The 26,283-nt window shown below is 41.3% G+C and overlaps 1 protein-coding gene across 2 annotated transcripts in view; it reads left to right on the forward strand.

Moving 5' to 3' along the window:
• Window positions 1-931: 931 nt before the first annotated feature.
• The window catches only part of PPM1D (protein phosphatase, Mg2+/Mn2+ dependent 1D), a 60,837-nt gene continuing 35,485 nt past the window's right edge, over window positions 932-26,283 (forward strand). The window contains exons 1-2 of one of the 2 annotated variants that reach the window (XM_070390539.1): window positions 932-1,609; window positions 20,180-20,405. In XM_070390539.1, the coding sequence (XP_070246640.1) occupies window positions 1,138-1,609; window positions 20,180-20,405 (698 nt within the window). In that variant the 5' untranslated portion in view covers window positions 932-1,137. Of the gene's footprint in view, window positions 1,610-20,176; window positions 20,406-26,283 lie in introns of both variants that reach the window. The other variant, XM_005892307.3, reaches the window with a different exon arrangement.

Below are 26,283 nucleotides of genomic sequence, written 5' to 3' on the forward strand. Positions count from 1 at the left end.
TGCTGCTGACAACAGCCAACCTGCCCACTCCAAGGCTTGCTTTATTGCTGTTGAAATCCGTGCAAAGGTTTTAGCTCACAGATTGTAACTTGCTGGGAGAAGACGCGGGAAGGTAACCGAACTGTTGGAGCTCTGTAGCACTGGGCAGTTTTTGTAACCTGTTTTCAAGTGATCCCACCAAAGGAGTAAAATGCTTGCACCCAGGGCTCGTGGGAAAAACTATTTTCAACAAAAGGTGAAAAGATGTTAAAAAAAAAAGTTAAAATATAAGTCTTTTCAGTCTCCGACGTACGTTAAACGCCAACTGGGTAGCCGACCAGATGGAAATCACAAGTTCTTAACACGGGTTAGATTTGCGCTGTCAACTCCCGGTCGGATCCATCCCACCCAAATTCAGCTCGGCGGTGGCAAGCTTTTTTTCCCCCAGCCTGTTCGCAAACCACCTTCCGAAGTGAGGTTTCCCGCCATTTCAGTTCAAGAAATGAAAGGTCTCTTCCCGGCAGATTCTCCGGACCCGCCGGAGACCCGAGCCCACACGCCTTTCCCCGCAAGGCAAGCAGCGGCACGCCCTGGGCGGCCGCATGCATCGTGATCCCGGGGACTGAGCCAAAAGGTGCCAGCAGACTAACAGATAGAGCGTTTTAGCACCCGCCGAAAAAGCCGGACGGCGAAAACCGCCAGCTGTGGCGAGGCGTAAGCCGGGCGGATCAGGCGCGCCCCCAGCGCCAGCGCGGGTTGGGACGGAGGAGCGCGGCCGTTGCAGGGAGGGGCGAGGCTTGGGGGCGGAGGGCGGGCGCGCGCGCCAACTCGACTCCGGAGTGGTCGGCTCCGCAGAGCCGAGTGACGTCAGCCGGCGAGAACGTCGGATTTGTGTGGTGGGCACGGGCGGGCGGGGGGAGGCCTACTGCGCAGGCGCAGCGGCTGGGCTCTGTCCGCCCCCGGCTTTCGGGCCCAGCTCTCGCGGACAAGTCCCGACATCGCGCGCGCCCCCCCTACCTCCGCCCTCCGGGACCGCCCCCTCCTCCGGCTCGGCCTCGTCGGAGATAAACAATAGTTGGCTGGCGAGCGCCGAGGGTGCCTCCCGCCGCGGGGACTCGGCGGGCCGCGCGGGACCGGCGGGATCGCGGCCAGCCGGCCATGGCGGGGCTGTACTCGCTGGGAGTGAGCGTCTTCTCCGACCAGGGCGGGAGGAAGTACATGGAGGACGTTACTCAGATCGTTGTGGAGCCCGAGCCGGCGGCCGAGGAAGAGCTCTCGTCGCGGCGATCGCCCTCGCGCCCGCCGCCTCCGCCGCGGTCACCGCCGCCCCCGGCCGGCGGCGAAGTGGCGGGGAGAGGCGCCGCGGGGGCCGCCCGGGAGGCTCGCGCCGCGCCGCCCGACGCCGGGGCCTCGCCGGCTCCCGGCCGCTGCTGCCGCCGCCGCTCCTCGGTGGCCTTCTTCGCCGTGTGCGACGGGCACGGCGGGCGGGAGGCGGCGCAGTTCGCCCGCGAGCACCTGTGGGGTTTCATTAAGAAGCAGAGGGGCTTCACGTCGTCCGAGCCGGCGAAGGTGTGCGCCGCCATCCGCAAAGGCTTCCTCGCCTGTCATCTCGCCATGTGGAAGAAGCTGGGTGAGTTCCCCGGCTTGCCGCGGCCTCCCCCCTCCTCTTCTCCGGGCAGTTCGGGGATTTCTGTCGCGCCGGCCCCGCGAGCCCCCCAACCCCCGGCCACCGAGGGCGCTCGGTGTGTCCATCGACGGGAGGGCAGACTCCAGGGTCTCTCAGCGCACTTTCCAGGATGGGGGGCTCCGGGCAAAGGAAAGTGGCTTTTCGGAAGGAGAGGGTTGTGGTCTCCTTTCAGACATCCCTCGCTTTATTTCCACCCCCCGACCCCGGCCGGGATCGGTGGGGAGGCTTCCCCTCGTCCCTTCGCTACTCCACTCTGATGGCAGCCAGCGGGTAAGCGTGTTTGAAACCTGGCGCCAGATTTTGGCCTAAAGATGCACTGAAGACGTGTTGCTACCCAGGACGCGCGAAGGAAGCGGGAGATGGCGAAAAAAAAAAAAAGAGTATCTCCTTCGAATCTGTCATAATTTTGCTCTTGAAGGACTTGTTCCTATCGGTGGCCTCCTACCGGCGGTGTCAGGCCTCCAAAATTGACCCCGGGTGGCTGGTAGTTGGAGTAAGCTGTTGGCTATAGTAGAGAGGCTAAAAAGTTATCATCCAGCGACTTAGTCTTGGGAAAGAATTCGGTATGGTGATCATGAAATGTTTCTAGGATCTTTATGCTTGTACGGCTTATGAAAAATAAAAGCGTGGAATGGGTTCTTACCACTTAAACTGGCCCCGTTAGCGGGATGTGTTAAATTCAGTTTAGGGCTTTTCAAAAGCGCACTTTTATTTTTTTTTAGCCCTGTGGTACTTGCCTTAGCTAATTGATGTCAGAGAGTTCTCAACAGTTCCCACGTAAAAGTGCTTGTAAATTGTAGATACCCGTCAAAGTAGGAAGAGATAAGGAATTACTGATGTGCCAAAAGGAATTGGAGACCCTAATTTCTAAAAATTCGATGTAGTTTCATCGAAGCTTTGAATGTGTTCTAAAGCAGCCGATGTTTCTGTACCCAACCTGTGTTATCATACAGAGTTGTAGGTGCTTAGGCATTGCTGTGAATGAATGGCATGAATCTTTTTTTAGAGAAAACACAATACCACTTCTGTTATTTAAGAAAGTCCTCTTGTTTAAGGTAGCATAATGTTGCTTTATTTTCAGTAGAGGAACAGAGACATAGAGAAGAGTGTAAAGGTTAATCAAATACAGAACATTTTTAAAAGGTATTGTCATAGAGTTGTGGACTAGCTTCTTTCAAAGTCTGTTTTCTGTTTGCCTGGATTTCTGCCAAGAATTGTTTGATTGACTCATAGAACCTCCAGTCCGCCTGTGGGAGGCTGTTTCATCCAATCCCAGAGGCCCCTATTATGGATTTGTTTTGTTTTTGTGTAGGCAGAGCACAGCTGAAAGCACCAGCAGCATATTCCAGAAATTTGTCATTTCATTGCTTGTAGGGCAAGTGGGAGTGGACAGCAAGACAAGATAGAGGAAAATTAGACACAGAGAACATTTAGAGTCCTGTGTATTTTGGAGCACACTTGGAGCAACATGAATTTGCCATGTGTTTTCACTGAAAGGATAAAATATAAACCCTGTTACTTGAACATTTTTTAATAAAGCAGAAATCCTGCTGTTAAATGTGAATGTGTATGTCTTTTGACATGTATGTACTTTTTGAACGAAGATTTATACACCAAATGTTAAAGCTTACTTTGTTCCCACAGTTAGCCTTATACTCCACCATCAAAACTTGCAAAAAAAAAGAGTAGGCTACATAAATGGAAGTCTTGACAGTCTTCCTGTGTGTCAGGCTACAGTAGTGGTTCTCAAACTTTTTGCTCTCAGAACCCTTTGTACTCAAATGATTCAGGGTTCTAAGCAGCTTTTGTTTATGTGAGCTACATCTATCATATTTTACTGTATGAGAAGTTAAAACTGAGAAATTTAGGGGCTTCCCTGGTGTTCCAGTGGTTCAGAATCTGCACTGTAGTGCAAGGGACGCCAGTTCCATCCCTGGTCTGGGGAGATCCCCCTTAGTTGCCATGGAACAGCTAAGCCTGGGAGCCATAACTACCTGAGCCCCTGTGCTGCAGCTACTGGAGCCTGGATGCCTAGAGCCCGGGCTCTGCTGCAATGAGAAACCCAAGAACTGCAATGAAGAATAGCTCCCTGTCTCTGCAACTAGAGAAAGCCCACATGCAGCAACAGAGACCCACCGCAGCCAAAAAACAAACAAATAAATCTTTAAAAAAAAAAGAAATTAATGAAATTTAACCTATTAAAAATAAGCTTATTGTGTGTTGACATTTTAAAGTGAAAAATCACTTTTCCCCCTAAAATAAATATTGAAATAAATATTCTAATCTTTTGCCCATTTTTTGTTTCTTTGAGTTTTGAGAGATCTTAATACATTCTGAATACAAGACATTAATTAGATATACAATGCAAAAACATTTTCTCCCAGTCTGCACCTTGTCTTTTCATTATTTTAGCATTGTTTTTTAAAGAGAAAATTTTAATTTCAATTAAATCAAATTTATCAAGTTGCTATATATGGCAGTCTCACACACATATGTAGTAGAAAAAGGGAGGAATAGTTTGTCTTTTCAGATAATTGTGGATATTCCACCCCAAAGTGGTAGTTTCTTAAGATTAGTCAAAGTGGAATCTGAAACATCATCAATAAACTTTTCTATTTTAACAGTAAGAGCCATTGGTTTCTCTTGCACTTTGAATCAGCCTTTTACCCACATGTGTTCTTGTGGCATGTACATGAGTCATTTGGAAAATAATGGTTCACTGAATTATGTAGATCTTCCAAGTATTGATGCATTTCATTATAGAATACCCACATTTGTTACTATCACTGATCACATTGGAGAAGTCTTAAGATTGGGAAGTTACCAAGTTTATTGTCATCACTACCAGGTAGTGGACACATATATTCTAAAATAGGAGATTTGGGGACATCCCTGCTGGTCCAGTGGTTGTGAATCTGCCTTACAATGCAGGGGACTCAGGTTCCATCTCTGGTAGGGGAACTAAGATCCCACTTGCTTCAGAGCAACTCAGCCCACGGGCCTGTAAGTACCGAGCCTGCATGCCACAACTAGCGAGGACATGCCCCGTGAGGAAAGATCCCACGTGACGCAACAAAGATCCCGAGTGTTGCAACTAACGCCCAATGCAGCCAAATAAATACGAGGTTTTAAGCAGCAGTTCTAAGTTTATCACTGGCAACAAATACTGTCAGCTTTTCTTGAAAAACTTCATTTTGAAAAAAATGTATGCCAGATGCCCAAGTCTTTCTTTTTTTTTGGCCGTGCCTTGTGGCTTGCAGCATCTCAGTGTCCTGACCAGGGACACAGCAGTGAAAGGTCACAGACCTGGGACTTCCCCAGTGGTCCAGTGGCTAAGTGCCTTCCCAGCGCACGGGGCCCAGGTTTGATCCCTGATTGGGGAACTAGATTGCACATGCCAAAAACTATGTTCTGGGGACTAAAAAAGATTCCGTATGCTACACTGAAGAGTAAAAATCCCACGTGCTTCTACTAAGACTTGGAGTGAAAGTGTGAAAGTTGCTCAGTGTCTGACTCTTTGCGACCCCATGGACTGTATAGTCCATGAAATTCTCCAGGCCAGGATACTGGAGTGGGTAGCCTTTCCCTTCTCCAGGGGATCTTCCTAACCCAGGGATCGAACCCAGGTCTCCCATATTCCAGGCAGATTCTTTACCAGCTGAACCACAAGGGAAGCCCAAGAATACTTATCAGTCTTTCAAGTAAAAATGATGGTCTGTGAAAATTGTAGCTACTTCTTTCCATCATTCACTCAATCACAAGTGCTTTCCCTCTTCATAGCCATACTATGCAACAGAAGCCTTTTATGCACCTCCCCTCTTATTTTACAGAAGGTTGAAGACATGTATTCGTGGGTGGAGGTTTAATAAAATTAATTTTTATTGCATCATCAAGGACATTCATAAGTTAAACTGGTTTCCCCCTTTTTTTTTTTTTTGCCAACTGAGCCACAAGGGAAGTCTTCCCTTTTCTTTTTTTAAACTGGAAGTGAGTGGTTATGTTTTGCTGACTTTGAGGCACGTGGGGTCTTTAGTTTCCCAATCAGAGATCAAATCCGACCCCCTGCACTGGAAGTGCAGAGTCAACCACTGGACTGCAAGGGAAGTCCCTGGTTATAGTGCATATAGGACCACTAGTCGAAGAAGGCAATGGCATCCCACTCCAGTACTCTTGCCTGGAAAATCCCATGGACGGAGGAGCCTGGTAGGCTGCAGTCCATGGGGTCGCAAAGAGTCAGACACGACTGAGCGACTTCACTTTCACTTTCATGCATTGGAGAAGGAAATGGCAACCCACTCCAGTGTTCTTGCCTGGAGAATCCCAGGGACGGGGGAGCCTGGTGGGCTGCTGTCTATGGGGTCGCACAGAGTTGGACACGACTGAAGTGAAGCAGCAGCAGGATCCACTAGTTCACTTAGGTACCACTGCCTTGCTTCCTGCTAAGGCAACAGCAGTTTTACTAGCCACTGCTTTTCAACCATCAGTACATATATCAACACAGTGAAAAGGGCAAATAAACTTAGAAGTATTATGAAAATGGTTTTGATCTGGTGGAATCCCTGTAAAGATGATTCGCAGCATTGTGAGATAACTGCTGTGTTTTGTCTGTTTCTCGGCTAAACCTTGGGGTCTTCGAGAGCAGAGATACTGCCTTACACATCTTATAGTTAATCTTTTAGGGCTGACCATGCAATTCCTTGCCCAAAGTGACTGCTAGTTTAGTTGAATTTCTTTGGGTGTGGTGGTTAAATTGGTGTTTTTACCTTTTTTTTAATTAAAAAATTTCCCCCTTTAAAAATGATAATGTGTTTGCATACGATTTACCATTTTAGCCAGGTTTAGGTGTATAATTCAGTGGCATTAAGTATATTCATAGGATTGTGCAACAATCACTACTCTACATTTTCAGAACTCATCCATTATCCAAACGGAAATTCAGTACTCATTAAACAGTAATTTCCCATTATCCTCTTCTCCAGCCCTGGTAAGCCTCTATTTTACTTCCAGTTGCTGTTCACCTCTTCTAGCTACCTCATATAAGCAGAACCATACCACATTTGCCCTTTTTGAATTTTATTTCATTTAGCATGATGTCTTTAAGGTTTGTCCAAATTGTAGCATGTGTCAGAATTTTCTTCCTTTTTAAGGCTGAATGATACTCCACTGTATATACACACCACAGTTTATCCATTCATCTGTTGATATTTGGGTTGTTTCCATCTTTTAATGCTGCGATGAACTTGAGTGTAGAAGTGCCTGTTAGATTCTCTGTTTTCAGTTCTTTGGGGTCTAAACCTGGAAGTGGACTGGCTGGGTCATTTGGTAATTCTGTGTTTAACTTTCTGAGGAATCACCAAACTGTCTTCACAGCAGTCGTACTGTTTGACATTGCCACTAGCAGTTCTCCAAGGGTCCTGATATCTCCCTATTCTTGCCACCATTTGATATTTTTCTTTTCTTAAAAAATAATAGCCATACCAGTGGGTGGAGAGGGCTTTCTTATATTTTTAAAGAATGCCTTCTTTGTCTTCCTGCACCACACCCTCTTATATTTTTTGGCCACTTCTGACCTGCAACGTCTTGGTTTCTCAATCTGGGATGGATCTCACACCCCCTTCAGCAGAGGGTGGAGTCTTAACCACTGGACCGCCTGTGAAGTCCCCTAAGGCCTTCTTCATTTATTTAATTACCATTAAGGTTGACCTCTCTAGCATTGTTCAAGTGCTTATATACCCTTGCCAAATTTACAAAGGAAAACTTGAATTATCTAAAAATTTTTATATGACTTACTTTTGTCTTGAGGCAGAGGGACTTGATAAATATAGCATAGAGTGAGAGAGAATGTGAATGTATCCTTTTTGTTTTCTTTTGGCCATGCCATGTGGCTTGTGGGGTCTTAGTTCTTCAACCAGGGATTGAACCTGGGCCCCCAGCAGTGGGAACCTTGGAGTCCTAATCACTGGACTGCTAGGGAATTCCCAACATATCCTCTTTTTGAAATGTATTTATTTTGGCTGTGCTGGGTCTTGTTGGGGCTCATGGCCTCTGGAGCACACAGACTGAGTAGCACAGGCCTAGTTGCAGTGTGTGGGACTTTAATTCCCCCACCAGGGATTGAACCCAGGCCCCCAGCATTGGGAGCATGGAGTCTTATCCATTGGACTACCAGGGAAGTCCCAACATATTCTTTTAAATTTTTTTTTCATTTTATTATTACTTCTTGATCTTAAGTTACAGTATATGTCTAATTTATTTATGTTCCTATGTGTGGATTTACTGTTTCTGTGTTATGCTTATGTTCTAAGAAATAATGTTTCAAAGTTTATATGTACTTTTTTGTAGGTTTATTCATTTGAAATAATGTTCTTATTATCCTTTCTAATGCCACTGCAAATGACCTTCAAGAGAATATCACAAAATTAAATGATGGGATGGCTTTTATGATTCAACACTCTCAGAAACTTTTTAAAGCGATGGCACCCCACTCCAGTACTCTTGCCTGGAAAATCCCATGGACAGAGGAGCCTGGTGGGCTGCAGTCCATGGGGTTGCAAAGAGTCAGACACGACTGAGCGACTTCACTTTCACTTTCCACTTTCATGCATTGGAGAAGGAAATGGCAACCCACTCCAGTGTTCTTGCCTGGAGAAACCCAGGGACGGGGGAGCCTGGTGGGCTGCCGTCTATGGGGTCGCACAGAGTTGGACACGACTGAAGCGACTTAGGAGTAGCACTTTGATAATTCAGAGAAGTTAGTGAACAACATGCAGCTTTTATTCCTTTGAATCATAGTTTGTTGACTTACGTTATCAAGAGAACCATTAGAAAGGTAACAACATACACTTGAAATGAATGAAGTGTGATCTCTGATGTGATTACAGGAAATTTGCCACAGTATTTGTAAAGGACGATGAAATATGGGAAGTTTTTTTTTAAATTTGTTCAACTGAAAATCAGAGCATTTACTTAAAAGAATATGGCCAAAGGAATGAATTATGAAGAAACTGGTCTTAACCTAAATTGTTGATTCTGTGTTTGGCAGATAGTTTTCATTATCTTAAATTCAAAGACAGAAACAGAGATGGACAAATGCAGAAGAGGGGCAGAAGGGGTAAAGGGAAACAAGAGAAAGCCAGATAGAACTAGAAAGTGTTTATCGCTCTGTTGTGTCCTACTCTTTTTGACCACATGGACTGTAGCCCACCAGGCTCCTCTGACCATGGCATTCTCCAGGCAAGAATGCTGGAGTGGGTTGCCATTCCCTTCTCTAGGGCATCTTCCAGACCCAGGGATTGAGCCTGGGTCTCCTGTATTGCAGGCAGATTCTTTACCATCTGAGCCACCAGAATCTTCCCCAAATTTGAAGAAAACTTTTTTAAATCATGGAATTTAAGCTTGTTATCATTAGTTTCATATTTTTCAGTTTTTAGTATCAAGGACCTTCGTTGTCTCGCTCATCACATGTGCTGAATGAATTTGCCGTATTTATCAAGTACTGATTTTTTCTATTTTTGTTAATCATTCATTACTTTCCATCAGTATTAGATAATCTCTGCTGCCGCATGTTGTTGCATGTAGTTCATTCCTTTTTTTCCTTCTTGCTGAGTGGTATTCCATTGTCTAGATATACCACAGTTTGTTTATCCATTCACCCATTGATAGGCATTTGGATTGTCCACAGCTTTTACCTGTTATGAATAAAGCTGATGTAAAGCCTTTCTTTACAAGAATGAATGTAGAAAGAATGATGGAACTAGAAAATTTCATTTGGTAACCATCATAATTGTTGATTCAGCCAAGAAACATCAATAAATACTAAAACTAGTAGGTAAAACTTGGAGGAACAGAATTGCTGTAATGAGTTCCCTAGGGGGCGGTTAGCACACATTGGATGTCTTAAAAACAACATAAATTTATTCTCTCGTGGTTCTGGAGGCCAGAAGTCTGAAATCCAGGTGTCAGTAGGGTTGATCCCCTTTTGGAGGCTCTGAGGGTGAATCTGTTCCATCCTCTCCTCTAGGTTCTGGTGTCTGGCAGCAATTTTTGGCATTTCTTGGCTTGTTCAGTGTCCACTGTCTTTATATCGCCTGTATCTTCTCCCCTTCTGTCTTAAGGACACTTGTCTTTGGATTTAGGACCCACTCTAATCTGACTGATCGCTTCTTAAGATCTTTAACCTAATTACATTTGCAAAGATCCTTTTCCCAAATTAGGTCACATTCACAGCTTCTGGGTGGGCATATCTTTTATTGGTGTTGGGTGGGGGCACCATTCAATTCACTCCAAAGGATATTTATGTTGTCTCAGATAATCTCCCTGTGAAACATATTAATTACAAAAAGAAAAAGATTATAGGGAGAAACCTGGCAGACACCACCTTAATTGAGTGATTCAAGAGTAGCATCACTTTACATGGGACAAATTGAAATTGTATACTGCCTGCAGGGAGATGATCATATTTCTGTGATGTTCCTGCCAAAAATGCATAATCTGGTTACAAACATGAGGAAACATGAAACAAACCCAAACTGAGAGACATTCTTGAAATGACTGGCCAAGTGTTCCTAAAAAGCATCGAGGAAACACTGAGGTTCCAAGTTGGAAGTGACTAAAGATACATGCTAAGCAAATATAACAAGGGGGTCCTGAATTTTACCTTTTATTATAAAGCATATTGTTAGGCTAGTTGATGAAAATGAGTGAGATCTATAGATTAAGTGGTAGTATGCTATCAATGTTAATTTCCTGATTCTGATGGTGTAGGAATTAGGGCTTTCCCCGTGCTTATATTGCCATTCTGTTCCTCAAATTTCACCCTCCAAGCAAGGAATCCTCCTGTAATGCAGGAAACGCAGAGACTCGGGTTCGATCCCTGGGTCTGGAAGAATCCTGGAAAAGGAAATGGCAAAACCATTCCAGTATTGTTGCCTGGGAAATTCCATGGACAGAGGAGCCTGGCAGGCTACAGTCCATGGGGTCGCTGAGTTGGACATGACTGAGAGACAGGAATTGGATACTATACACAGGAATTAGATACTATAATAGTATTTGGGAGTGATGGTATATTTTGTTGGTGGTTGACTTTCTACTGGTTCAAGAAAAAAGTTCTTTGGATTTTTCCTGAGGGGGCGGGGAAGTAAACCTGAAGAAGCAGGTGTCCGATCGGAAGAGGATCTAGGTAGCTGTTTCATCAGAGCCCTGCAGTTGGATGCATACCAGATAACCAAGGCTGTGTTTATTTGTTTCAGTAAAGAGGATAAATCAAAACTGCAGCAACATTTGGCATCATCATTTGATTATAATCCCCTGTCATTTTCTAAGAGCTGTCAGACTTTTGCTGTAGTCAAACTATATCAGATCATCCCCTCTGCTCATGCTTTAATGGTGACACAAATCTTTGTGGTTCTTTGGGAGATGTGATAATGCTTTTAACTTGCTGTTTTGGAAGAGAGTGCTATTGGTGGTCTTGCACTTGACCTTTTCAACCATTAATAGACTTTCTGACCAATTACTAAAGAACCATGAGAGGAAGCTGTTAGTTTCTGAGGTTATTTGGGGACCAAAAGCTGTGGGATAGGTTTGGGATTCCAGTGGGTCTCAGGTAGACTGGATTGAAAGTCTTTTTAGAACCTGACCTCCATGGGCCTTAGCTCTTATATATCAGTGGACTGAGGCTGTATTCTGTAGCTCCAGAATTTTTAACTTAGAGCTGTTGTTCAGTAGTTACTCAATGTTGTGGGCATCTCCTTTACCTCCGTGTTTAGCTGCGTGTGAGAATGGCCACATACTACTTTGAAGATGGTTAACAGTTCTTTAAACTTGGAAGGTTGTTTTGTTTCTTGTTTTTTGTTGAAAGACCATTCTGGAGATCCAGTTTTGCTTCTCCCCTGTTGTCAGTGAAGTAACCATACCAGATTTTCTTTGGGTAAGTAACTGCTCTCATCTGATCTCCATCATCTCAGGATTTTCCCACCCACAGAAATCAGGAGACCCATTTTCATGGCAGCCTCTTCCCTTAGTATTTCTTGCTCAGAGAGAAAAGTCAGTAAAATGTGTTTAAAAGATTTTGGTGTACCATATATAAAATAGATTAACAGTAAGCATATCTGTATAGCACAGTGAATGCATTCAATGTCTTGTAATAACCAATAGTGTAAAAGAATAAAAAGAATATATAGGAACTTCTTTGGTAGTCCAGTGTCAAAGACTCCAAGCTCCCAGTGCAAGAGGCCTGGTTCGATTCCTGGTCAGGGAAGTAAGACCCTACATGCCACACAGTGTATCCAAAAAGAAAGAAAGAAAAAAAATATAAAAAGAGGTATAACCGAATAATCACTTTGCTGAATACCTGAAACTAACACAATATTGTAAATCAGCTATACTTCAATTAAAAAAAGGTTTTGGTGTTTACTTAATTAGTTCTTTAAGTATTGAAGTTGAAGAGAGTCTTTTCAGGTTTTCTTGGGGTGGATAAGTGGGATGCATATTCATACAATAGATTTAATCTAAGGTCCCTATTTCCCTAAATCTTTGAATTGTTTCCTTTATGTCATTGTGTTTGTTTTCTGGAACTTCCATAATAAAGTACCAAAAATTGGTTGACTTAACAGAAGTTTCTTGTCTTAGAGGTCTGGAGGCCCAAGTGCAAAATCGGGGTTCTGGCTGGGCGGTGCTGTTTCTGTCTTCTGCCAGCTCTCAGAGGAAATCCCTTACCTCTTCTAGCTTCATGTTTACCAGGAATTCTTGGCACTCCCTGGCTTGTAGAAGCATCCCTCTAGTCAAACGACTCTTTCCCTTATGTGTTCAACATCTTTTCTCTGTGTGTTTGTCTGTCTCTATGTTCGTATTTCCCCTTTCTGTAAGAACGCTGGATTAGAGCTCGCCCTCACGACACTTTTAACTTGACGGTCTCTGTAAAGACCCTCTTTCCGAGTAAGAGCATGTTCTGAGGTACTGAGTATTAGGATTTCAGCATATCTTTTTTGGAATGACACAGTCCAGCTCCTTGAGAGTCATGTCAAATTGTTTGTTGTTTCTCAGTCATGGAATCTTAGGCCAGAGTTAGATCTGTGTTTGCAGTTTTATTACCGTAATTCTAAGCTAGTATGCTCACTGTAGACTTTCCACTTACTGTTCATTGATACATTCAGCCCTGTCTCACCACTGGTTACTACTTGGAATATGAACAAGAGACTCAATGTCTTCTACCCCTTATTGGTTCCGTAACTAATTGACATTTTTCTGAGACTTAGTTGCCTGCAGCCTACTCTGTGGTACTGGTTTTGTGTTACTATTCTTTGAAAACAACACAGTGACTCAGTCTACGATGAGGAGGGAAAAGAGCATGGGAGTTTATTAGAAGGATGTTAGGCAGCTCACAGAACCAGACTAAAGGCTAAACCAGGTTTCACAGTGGACAGAAGCCGGGATCTCTGGGGCTCTAGGTGATAGGAACTAGTGGACATTCATTGAAAAGTTTTAGTTTCTGGGGTGAATCAGCTCCAAAAGTTGGCTCTATGCCTTTCTATCTAAAGATGCAAATATATGAAAGAGTGACACAGGTCATTTGCCTACACCTAGGCCAGGAGCAAGCAGGTTTTCAGTTCCATTCCTAAAGCCTGCATGCAGTGGAGGCTGTGAACTCCAGAACAAAACTGGGATGCTAGTATTAGAAGCGGGAATGTGTGTTAGACACATGTGTACTGTATTTTAATACTGTCAGTAAAGGCTAAAGTAAAAGCAACATCAGGGCTTCCCTGGTGCCTCAGTGGTAAAGTGTCTGCCTACCAATGCAGGAGATGTGGGTTTGATCCCTGGTCTGGGAAGATCCCCTGGAGAAGGAAATGGCAACTCACTTCAGTATTTTTGCCCAGGAAATCCCATGGACAGAGGAGCCTGGTGGGCTACAGACCATGGGCTCGCAGAAGAGTTGGACACGACTTAGTGACTAAACAACGACAAAAGCAACGTAGCCTTTTCCTCCATTCGGATATTTCCTCAGGAAAAAAAAATTCCGAAAGCTGAATTATTTGGTTGAAGAATATGTTTTATCTTTTGACGACTCTTGGTACATGTTTTTCAAATTGCTTCCTGAAGGCTTTTACTGTTCTGTACTACTTTGACATTAGAATGCTGTAAAAATCCTTAGTGCAGTGATTAGGACTCTGTTGAATTGCCTGGGTTTAAATCCCAGTTTCTCCATTTACTGCCTGTGTGACCTGAGTATCCTCATCTTTAAAATAGAATCAAGATAGAACCCACCTCGGACTTACCTGGTGGCACAGTGGATAAAGAATCCGCCTGCCAGTGCGGATCCCTTACTGCCATAAGGGTGGTGGTGTCTGCATATCTGAGGTTATTGATATTTCTCCTGGCAATCTTGATTCCAGTTTGTGCTTCTTCCAGCCCAGCATTTCTCATGATGTACTCTGCATATCAGTTAAATAAGCAGGGTGACAATATACAGCCTTGACGTACTCCTTTTCCTATTTGGAACCAGTCTGCTGTTCCATGTCCAGTTCTAACTGTTGCTTCCTGACCTGTATACAGATTTCTCAAGAGGCAGGTCAGGTGGTCTGGTATTCCATCTCTTTTCAGAATTTTCCACAGTTTATTCTGATCCACACAGTCAAAGGCTTTGGCATATGAGTCTCAGGATATATTAATAGATATTAATACATGATAAGTATATAAGTACCCCCAAATTTAAACTTATTATAAAGAACATATACTTTCTATACATGTTTATAATAGCTTTACTTCATCCATAAATTTTACATTTTTGTGTTATAAAATTTATTAGTCTTTGTTTTAATGACTTACGCACATATTCTAAAGGATGCTTAAATCAGAATTCATATACTATCTGATACTGTTTTTAATATCTCCTAGTTTTAAGTCATTTTTGTTTTTTGATTAAAATGTAAAGTAGAAAACAAGAAAGGCTAAGGAAGACATTATAATAGAGGCAGGTTCCTTAATGCGTAAAGTCATTGCAGTTTGAATCAGAACCTCCACAGGGTGGAGGTTACTTCTGAAGTTCATGTGGAAAAATACTTCAGAGACTATTGAGAAAGAAAAATAATTGGAGGACACTTAAACTCCCAATTATTAAAAAGCACCATAAATAGATTAGTAGGATGAGTCTAGAAATAGATCTGAGGCAAGATATAACATATGATAAAAGGTGACATTTCAAATGAAGAGGGAGAGCAGGAATTATTCAGTATTTTTAGATCATTGCAGAATATCTTTCATAATATATTAGTGCTTTTGACAAAAAACGTGATTTAAACATTAACATTTCTTTGATTACCCTTTTTATTTTTAGCTTTTTTCCTCCCTTTTCATCTCATTTTAGGTGCTTTTTGCCAACAGCTGAATTACTTGTATACTGTAGGTAAATTTTGTTTTTCTTAATGTGCTTAAGAACTCTTTTTTCTGGGAGTTCACTTTGTTCTCATTATATTTAGCTGCAGAAAACAATCTTTTCCAGTTTCTTTAAAAAAAAAAAAAAAAAAAGGAAAGGTTTTACCTAGAGCCATAAAATAAAGGTCTAAAGAAACATACCATACTCTAGGCTGAGCTTCTAAGGAATGCTGTCTGTAACCGAACTGCAAAACTGCATGGTCTATAGAGCTGTCTGCTGGGATCTGTGTTTGCAGAATTGATGCCTTTTTCCTGCTGCTTTTTTTTTCTTTTAACTTAAAAAAAACCCTGAAATATAGCATGCATACATAAAAGGCCGTAACACATAAATGTACATAATAAATAATCATAAAATGAACACCATCCAGTTAAGAAAGAGAACATTGCCTGAACCCCAGTAGGCCCTTCTGATCTCATATTCCTCGCTTCCCCCAAGGGGCAATCAGGATCTTGACTTAGGTGATTATAGTTCTGTAGTGATTTACTTACTTTTCTTAATAGTTTGCCTGTTGCCTGTAAACATGAGAGAGAGAGAGAGAGAGAGAGAGAGAGAGAGATTTTTTTTTTTCCCTGAAGAAAAGCATGCTGTATGTATTCTTTTATCTCATACTTCTTGTGAGATTCTTACCCATGGTGTGTAGTATAATCTATTGTTATTTTGAAGGACATTTGAGTTGCTCATTTTAAGCCCAGATGAACAGTGCTGCTCTGAGCATTCATAGGTATTGTGTGCACATGTGCATTAATTTATAGTGTATACCCAAGGGTAATGAACAGAGTATGCCTATCTTCACCTTTACCATATAATGCCTAGATGTTTTCTAAAGTAGTTGTACCAGTTCATACTCCTACCAGTAGTTGATGATAGAACATGTTATTCCACATTCTTAACTTACTATTGTCAAATTTTATGCAGTCTGATAATTATATGTGGTATCTTGTTGTGGCTTTTAATTTGTATTTCTCTGATGATTAAAGAAGCCAAACATCTCCGCATGCTTCTTGGCTGTCTGCATGTCCTTGTTTGTCAAAGCCTGTTGAGGCTCTTTATCTGTTTTTCTGTTGAGTAGTCTTATTGATTTGATTTGTGGAGCCTTTTATGTATTCTGGATACTATTCCTTTGACCCATATATGTTACAAATGTATCTTCTTCCATTCTGTGAGTTGTCTTTTCACTCTAGTATCTTTTAATGAATAGAAAGTCTTGATGGTACACAATCATTTTATTTTATATGGCTAATCCATTTTTTGTCTTTAGGAAATCCTTCTTTACCTTGAGATCATGAATGTACCTTTTTGTGCATTTTCTGAGCATTTTAACTTTGCATTTCACGTTACGTCTTTTTTAAAAAATGAGTTTATTTTGGCTTTGCTGGGCCTTCCTTGCCGCACACAGGCTTTCCCCAGTTGCGGTGAGCAGAGCTGCTCTCTAGTTGCCGTGTGCAGGTTCTCACTGCGGTGGCTTCTCTTGTTGCGGAGCACGGGCTCTAGGGCCCGCAGGCTCAGTCGTTGCGGTGCATGGGATTAGTTGCCCTACTCAGTTCCAGGAGCAGGAATTGAACTCGTGTCCCCCGCATTGTTCAACCTGGATGAACCTGGCGCCACTGCGCCACCAGAGAAGTCCCTCATGTTAGGTCTTTAATGTATCTGAATTGATTTTTTGTGTTTGGCATCAGGAACTTAGAGTTACTATTTTTTAAATTTTGTCCCAGTTCCATTTATTGCATGTCTGTCTTTTCTCCACTGTTCATATATCAAGTGTCTAAATATGCATGGATCTGTGCTGACTGTTTTATTTGTTTACGGGTTTTCTACTTTTCCATGAATGTCTTATTAGAGATTTGTTAGCATTGTTCCCAGATATTTCATACCTTTTGCTGTTACTGTGGATGGGATCTTGTTTTTAAAGTTACATTTTGTAATTTTTTCTATTTTACAGAAATAGAATTGATATTTTATATAAGTATTTATATCCATTGACCTTATTGAACTTTATCACTGCCAGTAATCTAGCCACAACTGTTTTCTTTGGGGCTTTTTTTTTTTTTTTTGCAACTCCACTTGGTGTCTCTCAGGCTGTTTGCTTTTTTCTTAAATACATAATGGTAATAACAACAACTAGTGTTTTTAAATTTTATTTATTTATTTTATTTTTGGCTCTGCTGGGTCTTTGTAGCTGTGCACTTTTTCTCTAGGTGGTGAGTGAGGGCTGCTCATTGCAGTGGCTTCTCTTGTGGCTGAACACAGGCTCTCGGGCTTCAGTAGCTGTGGCTTTGAGTCTTCAGAGCACAGGTTCTGTGGCTTAGTTGCTCTGTGGCCTGTGGGGTCTTCCTGGACCAGGAATTGAACCCATGTTCTTGCATTAGCAGACAGATTCTTAACTACAGAGCCACCAGAGAAGCCCGCAAACCAATGTTTATTGACTACTCACTGTGTGTCTGGTACTGCTGCAGATGGTTTTACGTGTGTACGTGGCATATGCACATGAATTTCTAGCTTCGTCAGTATTGGCAGCTGTTCTGGTTTCCCTCAGCAGTTGTTTCCTGTGCTGCAAGAAGTCCTCTGTTGTGAGTGACAGGTCACTCTGGAGGATGGATTCCTGTATCATGTGATGGGCCGGGGAGATGCACTGTAGGGTTCAAGAGATGGCTTTTCGGCATATATAATTTTGGAAAAGAAAAGAACTAGTCAGTCTAGATATATTAGAGGAGGCTCATGGCTATAAAAGTTGAGTGGCACCTCATCCACTTGGCGGGGGCGGAATTTATCTCTTCTCCCACATCCCCTTTGAGATCCTGTTGTTCCCATCGGCAGACGCACCACTTTCTTTAAAAGAGAGCAGAATTGAAAGAGACACACGTACCCCAGTATTCATGGCAGCACTATTTACAATAGCTGGGACATGGAAGCAACCTAGATGTCCGTTGCCAGATGAATGGATAAGGAAGTTGTGGTACATATACACAATGGAATATTACTCAGCTGTAAAAAGGAACACATTTGAGTCAGTTCTAATGAGATGGATGAACCTGGAGCCTGTTACATAGAGTGAAGTAAGTCAGAAAAAGGCAAATACTGTATATTAATGCATATATATGGAATTTAGAAAGATGGTACCCATGATCCTACATGCAGGGCAGCAAAGGAGACACAGACACAAAGAACAGACTTTTAGACTCAGTGGGAGAAGGCGAGGGTGGGATAATTTGAGAGAATAGCTCTGAAACATGCACATTACCACATGTAAAATAGATGACCAGTGCAAGTTTGATGCATGAAGCAGGGCACCCAAAGTCAGTGCTCTGGGACAAGCTAGGAGGATAGGGTAGGGTGGGGAGAGAGGTGGGAGGGGAGGTCAGGATGGGGAGGACACATGTATACCTGTGGTTGATTCATGTTGATGCATGGCAGAACCATCACAATATTGTAATTATCCTCCAATTAAAATAAATTAATTAAAAAGAAGAGAAGTATTATAGTTAGTACTGAGGCTTCCCAGGTGGTGCTATTGGTAAAGAATCCACCTGCCAATGCAGGAGACATAAGAGATGGAGGTTCGACGCCTGGATTGGGAAGATCCCCTGGAGGAGGGCATATCAGCTTACTCCAACATTCTTGCCTGGAGAATCCCTGGACAGAGGAGTATGGCAGGCTACAGTCCATAGGGTCAGAAAGAGCTGGACATGGCTGAAGCGACTGGCATGCACGCACTGTAGTTAGTACTGGCATCTTAGGCACGTAAATGTTTCACCTTTTGCCATGTGGGGAGTTTAGGCACTCAGTTTAAAACTCCCACAGTTTTAAATGAATCTGCCAAGCTTCCAGCATCCATTCCTTACTTCAGCCTTTGTCACTGCCTCTTTCAGCTTTCCTGGAACTCTGTTAACAAGGAATACTGATGTACTGCCTTCTTTACTGACTGCTTTTTCCTCATGTTGAATTAAAAATTTTGCATTCTGATTTTTTTCCCCTCAATACAGTTCCATGTGTTTAAAATTTCAGGAATTCCTCAGATTTCTTATGACCCTTTTCTGTGTTTCATGACTGTGTTTCAGGACTTTTTATTATTTGTAATCTGTCCTTTCAATAGGATTTTGTGGGGAGAATATGTCAGTGTTCAGACTTTGTTTGCTATCTTGAACTGTAATTTGTTCAATGTTATAGAATATTTTATTCTTGTAGCTCAGTCGGTAAAAAATCTAGCCTGTAGTGCAGGAGACCTGGGTTCAATCCCTGGGTTGGGATGATCCCCTGGAGAAGGAAATGGCAACCCACTCCAGTATCCTTGCTTGGAAAATCCCATGGACAGATGAGTGGTGGGCTGCAGTCCATGGGGTTGCAAAGAGTCAGGCATGACTGAATGACTACACTTCATTTCATAGAATATTTCAGAAGTTTTAAATGATAGTAAGTATAATCAATATAGGTTTTGGAATTAGATACATGGGATCTTTGCTGCTTAAAATATTTGAGTTATTTTGAGCAACTTTCTTAAACAAAGTTTTGGTTTCTTCATCTGCAAAATTAAAATGATGGAACTGATCTTAGCTTATTGTTAGTGTTATGAGATAATACAGGTAAAGCTCTTAGCACAGGTAAAGCGCTTAGGAAGTGGTATCTAGTAGGTGCTTGGTAAATGTTATTTATTAGGTTATGAATATTCAGCAGAGTTATTTTAAAAACAAATCAAGTGGCTTTTTCTGAAAATCTTTTTGGAGAAAAATTAATATAAACAGATGATAAGCTGCTGCCAGTATCAAACTTTTAACATATCCTTGCTACTAAATGTAGTTAAGACTAAGACTTATGTGGAATTACTAAACCTATGACGTAACATTTTTCTCCTAAGATTGCCTTGATGGTCACGATATAATTGCATTATCTATAAAATTAATTTATTAATGTAAGAATGAAGGGATTAACATAAGTCCTTCTTTAATAGCTTTCAAAATATGTTTCTTAAATATTTTTGTGTGCTAATTCAGATTTTAATATGCTAACTCAACGTAAGTTGCAGTTTTTATTCTGCCACAGTAGTTATGTATACACCTGAAAGTAAAATTTTGTCATTTCTATTACAGCAGAATGGCCAAAGACTATGACAGGTCTTCCCAGCACGTCAGGGACAACTGCCAGTGTGGTCATCATCCGAGGCTTGAAGATGTATGTTGCTCACGTGGGCGACTCAGGGGTGGTTCTTGGAATTCAGGATGACCCCAAGGATGATTTTATCCGAGCTGTGGAGGTGACACAGGACCATAAGCCAGAACTTCCCAAGGAAAGAGAACGAATTGAAGGACTTGGTGGGAGGTAATGATTGTCCTCTGTCTTTCCTCTCTCGGTTCTATTTAGTCCTTTTCTGCTTTACTTACCAGGTGGACCTACTTCTCCCTTTCAATGAAGTTACAGATTTTTAGCTTGCCTGGTGAAGTATCCATGTATATTTATAATTATTTTATTATTTTGAATTGACTGATTTATTTCTGATAAATGGCTCCAAAAGGAAATAATATCTTAATGGCACTCAAGTAACAAAACATACAGGGATTTATTTAAAGCCTTTTGTATAAACACTAATCAGCATGCCCTTCAGAATCTGGACAAAGCAGCCCTCAGAGTTTCAGAATAGAACAATTTGAATCTATTTTGGGGAATAGAATTTTGTTAGAATTAGCCTTCAGTTTTCCTCTTTGATTTGTAAGTTTCATACGCAGCAAACCTCTGTGTTATGTTCTCAGTGTGTTTTGAGACAGTTTGTAAACTATGAAGTGAATTTGACTTAAGCATAGTATTTTTATGATACAAACTAAAATGCAAGGTTATTCTAAAAGCAGAGGAAGGAATAACGTAAGAAAATTTAAAAATCATTCCAATACTAATTTTTAAAAAATCAAGGATCTGAGGCAAGTTAACAGAATCCAATGTTTTCTAAGTAATCATTTAACTCAAGTCTTCCCATAATATTGTTACTTTTTTCTCCTTTCTTGTTTTTATTAAATAATTTTTTTTTTCAGAGAAATAATAAGCTGAAGGAAAGAATTAACATCCTTAAATTACCAAGAGTTCAAAAGATCAGTAAGAGAAGCAGTAAAACCCTGCCAGATTCAGATGGCATAAAGGAGAAGTTTGAAAGACAGAAAAAATTAAAAACAGTAGGAACATTTGAAAAATATTTAACATTGAAGTGAAGTTCTATTTTTTGTTATTGAGTTAGCAATATTTTAATTGTAATGGGTATCCTGTTGCTAGGATTATATATTGGTATGACCTATACAAAATACAACATACCACTAACTTTAAATTTATATAGGCTGAGTAATTTCAGGAATCTCCTCTAAAGAAGGAATATGAAAAAAAAAAGAAGGAATATGAAATGTGGACCAAAATGTCTAAATAGAGTTATTGATTGCAGCAGTGTTTATTGACTGTTAATTCAGCTGAAAATAACTTGAAGGCCCAACATCTGGAAAATGGTTAATTACATTTAATTATATTCATAACAGTGGATATGATGTGAACAAAATTTTTAAAAATCATGGTATTACGAAAATTTTCAAACATTAAAGTAAAGGTCAGGGAATTCCCTGGTGGTTCAGTAGTTAAGACTCTGCACTTTCACTGCTGAGGGCCTAGGTTCAGTCCCTCCTCAGGGAACTAAGATCCTGCAAATTGCGTGGCACGGCCAGAACAAACAGACAAAAAAGTAGAGGGAGACTAGTATAATGACCTCCAATACATATGAGGAATTTAAAAAAAAAATACCATTTTTTTGCCTGTTGCGCTGAGAGATAATTGACGTTATTGTGTAGATTTAAGACGTACTACATGATAGTTTGGTTTAATTATATTGTGAAATATTACCACAGTAGGTTCAACTAATCTCCATCTTCTCATATAGATACAATTTTTAAAAAGAGAGAAAAAATAAAGGGAAAAAAGTCTTGTGATGAGAACCCTTAGGATTTATTGTCGTAACAACTTTCCTGTGTATTGTATAGCAGTGTTCACTACACTCATCATGTGGTACATTACATCCATAGTACTTACTTATCTTATAACTGGAAATTTGTACCTTTGACCAGTTCCCCCTTTCCCCTGCCAGGAATTTTTAATAATATAGGAGAATGCTTGTTGGTCACAATAAGCAGGATATAAAATTACATTGGTAACTATTTGTCTCCATGGAGATTGTACCAGTTTATACTTCTAACAGCAATATATGTGAATGACCCTGACAACATAATTATAGAACTTGTTGATCATCACCAGTTGTAGGTAAAAAAAAAAGTCATCTTGGTGATGCTTTCATTTGAATTTATCTTGAGAAAAGTTGAATTATTTTTTATTTGTTGAAAAGCCATATAGACTTCGTTTTCTGTGTGTTTTTGTGTATCATCTTTGTTTATTTATGGGGGAGAGTAGTCAGCCTTCTTTTTGTATTAATGTATAGGAGCCATATACATTAGAGAAATTAGACTTATGTATGTGATGAATTTCAGATGTTGTTTTCACAGTTTGTCTTTTGATTCTGCTCCTGGAATTTTTTTTCCATGTGGAAGTTTATTTTAATGTAGTTAAATTTATCAGTGTCTACCATTATGACTTTTGGTTTTTGTGCCATATATATAATTCCTTCACTCTGAGATTGTTATAAAGTCTTCTATATTTTCTTCTTATACAACAGTTATGAATACTTTGGTCTTAGGAACACTTTACATTCTTAAAAATTGAGGCCCTCAAAGAATTTTTTTGTTTATATGGGTCAGATGTATTGACAACCATATTAGGAATTAAAATGAAGATGTTTCAAATATTTGTTAATTTATTGAAAAATAACAATATTAAGCTCATTATGTGTTAACAGAAAGAACTTTTTTCTATGAAAAAATAGCTGTTTCCCCAAAACAAACATTTGAGAGGATTGGCACCGTTTTACAATTTTGTAAGTCTCTTTCTTGTCTGGCTTAGTAGGTGACAACTAGATTCTTATATTAGCTTCTGCATTCAAATTGTTGTGATAAGGTATTTTGGTTGCAGTATCTAAAGTAAAATCGTATTTTACATAGATATATAGGTGGAAAAGAGAGACTGTTTTCAAAGCTTTTTCATATTTTGTGGGCATTTTTCTTTGATACTGTTCTAAAATTCACGAAGAGGGAATTTCTTAAAGATTGATAATGTGATGTTTGAAATCTTACCAGTAACTTTTTCGTATTCTTTCATTGAGAGCCATTGGTGTATCAGTTAAGAGCCATTGGTTAAATAATATCTTTATCCATGCATGATCTTTTTAATAGACTTTTATTTTTTGAGCAGTTTTAGATTCATAGCAAAATTGAGCAGAAAGTACAGGAGTCCCTGCCTCCTCTATGTGAATAGTCTCTTCCACTGTCAGCTCTCTTCCCCAGAGTGGATCATTTGTTATGATTGATGACCCTACATTAACACATCGTTATCACTCAAAGTCAATAGATTACATTTGGGTTGCTTTTGGTGTTGTACATTCTAGGGTTTGACAGATGTGTAATGACAGGTGTCTACCGTTATAGTTTCATACAGAACAGTTTCACTGTCCTGGGAATCCTCTGTGCTCTGCCTCCTTTCCCCTTCCCCTCTTTCTATTCCTGGCAGCCACTGGTCTTTTTATTATCTCCTTAGTTTTACCTTTTCCAGAGTGCCACATAGTTGGAATCATAAAGTATATAGCCCCTGTGCATGATTTTGAAACCTAAGTATTGGTCACTTGTAAAACATTGGTTAGCTGGGTTATGCAGATCATCCAAATATTGACATCTTTTATCATACAATATATCAAGTTCTGTAGCTGTTTAAAAACTCCACTGTATGCACATGGTCTTAGTATTATTAGGAAAATAATTTTTTGACCTTGCAGATCCCCTGAAATTGTCTGGGGGACTTCCAGGGGGGTCCCTGAACCATGTTTCAAGAGCCACTTTTCTAGTATTTGTATGGTTTTGTCATTTACATTTTAATCTTATAGCTCTGGAACTTTAAAGTTGTGTAGTAGGGATTCAAGTTAATATTTTTTTCTAACTGGCTATCAGTAGCCACTTGAACAATTCCACAGCCATTCCTTGCTGATTTGAAGGCTTACGAGGCATAAAACCCTTCTATTAGTGGGAAGATGACCTGGAGTTTATCCTCTTCTAGCAGTCTTTCCCTGGTTAAGATAAATGTGGAATGTTGACTCTGTTACAAGGCAACATTGCTCGTTGTAGAAGGATCCTTGAATGGAACTGCAGGTGGATAGGAAAGATTGCTATGGACCACAGATTTCCCTTGGAAAGCAGGGACCTTGGCTGCCCTGTGTGCATGCAGCTGGACTTGTGTGGGGATCGGGAAGTCAGGGGCTCTTGAGACACAGATTCCTGTGGCCTACGAAGCTCACTTGTGGTGGCTGGAAGTTGGCTCCTGGATTTCTGTAAGGATCATTGCTGAAGGCGGCACTACTGGAGCTGCAGTTCTGCAGACTGTGTTTCCTGTCCTGTATCCTGCAAAGTCAAGTGAACCTGGTTTCGTGCTATGGTTTATTAGGTCCTGTAAGTGTGAAGTGAAGGTCAGTGTGTATCTGAGACCACTGCTGGTAGTTACGTAAAGTGAGCTTTGCAATCATATTTATTGGGCTGGCCAAAAAAAAATAGTTCCTTCAGGTTTTCCCATATGATGATATGGCAGAACCTGAACAAACTTTGTGGCCCACCCAAATTTGGGCCTTTTCTGGGTATCCTTAAATACCAGTACCATACTTTTTTTAAAATCGAGGCTTTAATTATAATTTTTAATATTGGTAGGCCTGATTCCTTTCATTAGTCTTGTAAAAATTTTTTTCTTTACCATTCTTTATTTTTCTCTATGAATTTTTAATATGTATTTGTATTTAACTTTATTTTTTGAGTTTATGGTTTTTGTGCTGTTACTTAAAATACCATCCGGACAGCTGGACAAACTCTTTGCCATTTGAGAGCAGGTGTCTTTTTGCACAAATTGAGCTATTTTGTTATAAGTTATTTCCTCCTTTCCTTCTGTCCTCACCCTAGGCAACTGGCCAGTGCTCTGTTTTCCCAGCCTTCTGTTGCTTCTCTGTCAGCCCCTGCGTATCAGGCTGATCCTTTTGTATGCCTTTTAATCACACAGGACAATGGCAGGAAGTGCAAGAGAAACAGCATCTTTTACAGCATTGCTTTGGGTTTTTGCTACTGGGTGTAAAACTTTTAGCCAGTGCTCTTTTTTTGTCATTTGTTCCTCTGTTGGTGTTTATGCTCAGAGACCATAACAACTTTGAATATTACGTGTCAAGAGAGCTCCCAGGAGTGTTATATTGAAAGCAATGTGGGTAGCTACTGTAATTACTTAATGTTAAGCCTGACTTTGGGGCTTCCCTGGTGGCTCAGTGGTAAAGAACGTGCCTACAATGCAGGAGCCACAGGTTTGATCCCTGGGTCTGGAAGATCCCCTGGAGGGAGGGCATGGCAACCTACTCCAGTATTCTTGCCTGGAGAATCCCATGGTCAGAGGAGCCTGGCGGGCTGCAGTCCATAGGGTTGCAGAGTTGGACACGACTGAAGTGACTGAGCATGGCACACATGCAAGCCTTACCTTTTAGGGAGCAGGTTTAGGAAAGAGCTACAGGGCATAAGGTGTTAGGAAGGCAGAATGCTGGTGTCTCTTTTCCCGGAACTCTTGTGTTTCATAGTTTCTTGTGAATGGTATTTTGGTTGGATATTAGCAAAGATTTGGACAGCAACAAACACTTTTTGTCTCTTTTTTTTTTTGGTCACGCCACACAGCCTGGGGGATCTTAGATCCTGACCAGGGATAGAACCCAGCCTCCCTGCATTGGAAAAGCAGAGTCTGAACCACTGGACTGCCAGGGGAAGTCCGTGAATGGTAGATGTAGTCTTTACTGTTTGCTTTTTGAGGGTCAGCTTTGAAGAAAGCATAAAATAAAAAGTAACCACCCCCCAACTCGGCCCTCCATCTCCCTAGGGGCTTCCCTCTGGGCGAGGTTCCCTCAGCCCCAGCCCGACCTGCCTGGGCAGGGGATGGAGCCCCTAGCAGCAGGGCCATAGGGATCAGCGCTTCTGTGTCTTTAGGACCAACCTGCTTGCTTTACGGGGGCGGCAGCGAGTCCCTAGTCTCCTGGGCTGCTCAGGAAGCCCCTTCCCCA

This window comes from Bos mutus, chromosome 19 (assembly GCF_027580195.1).
Source record: "Bos mutus isolate GX-2022 chromosome 19, NWIPB_WYAK_1.1, whole genome shotgun sequence".
NCBI lineage: Eukaryota > Metazoa > Chordata > Mammalia > Artiodactyla > Bovidae > Bos > Bos mutus.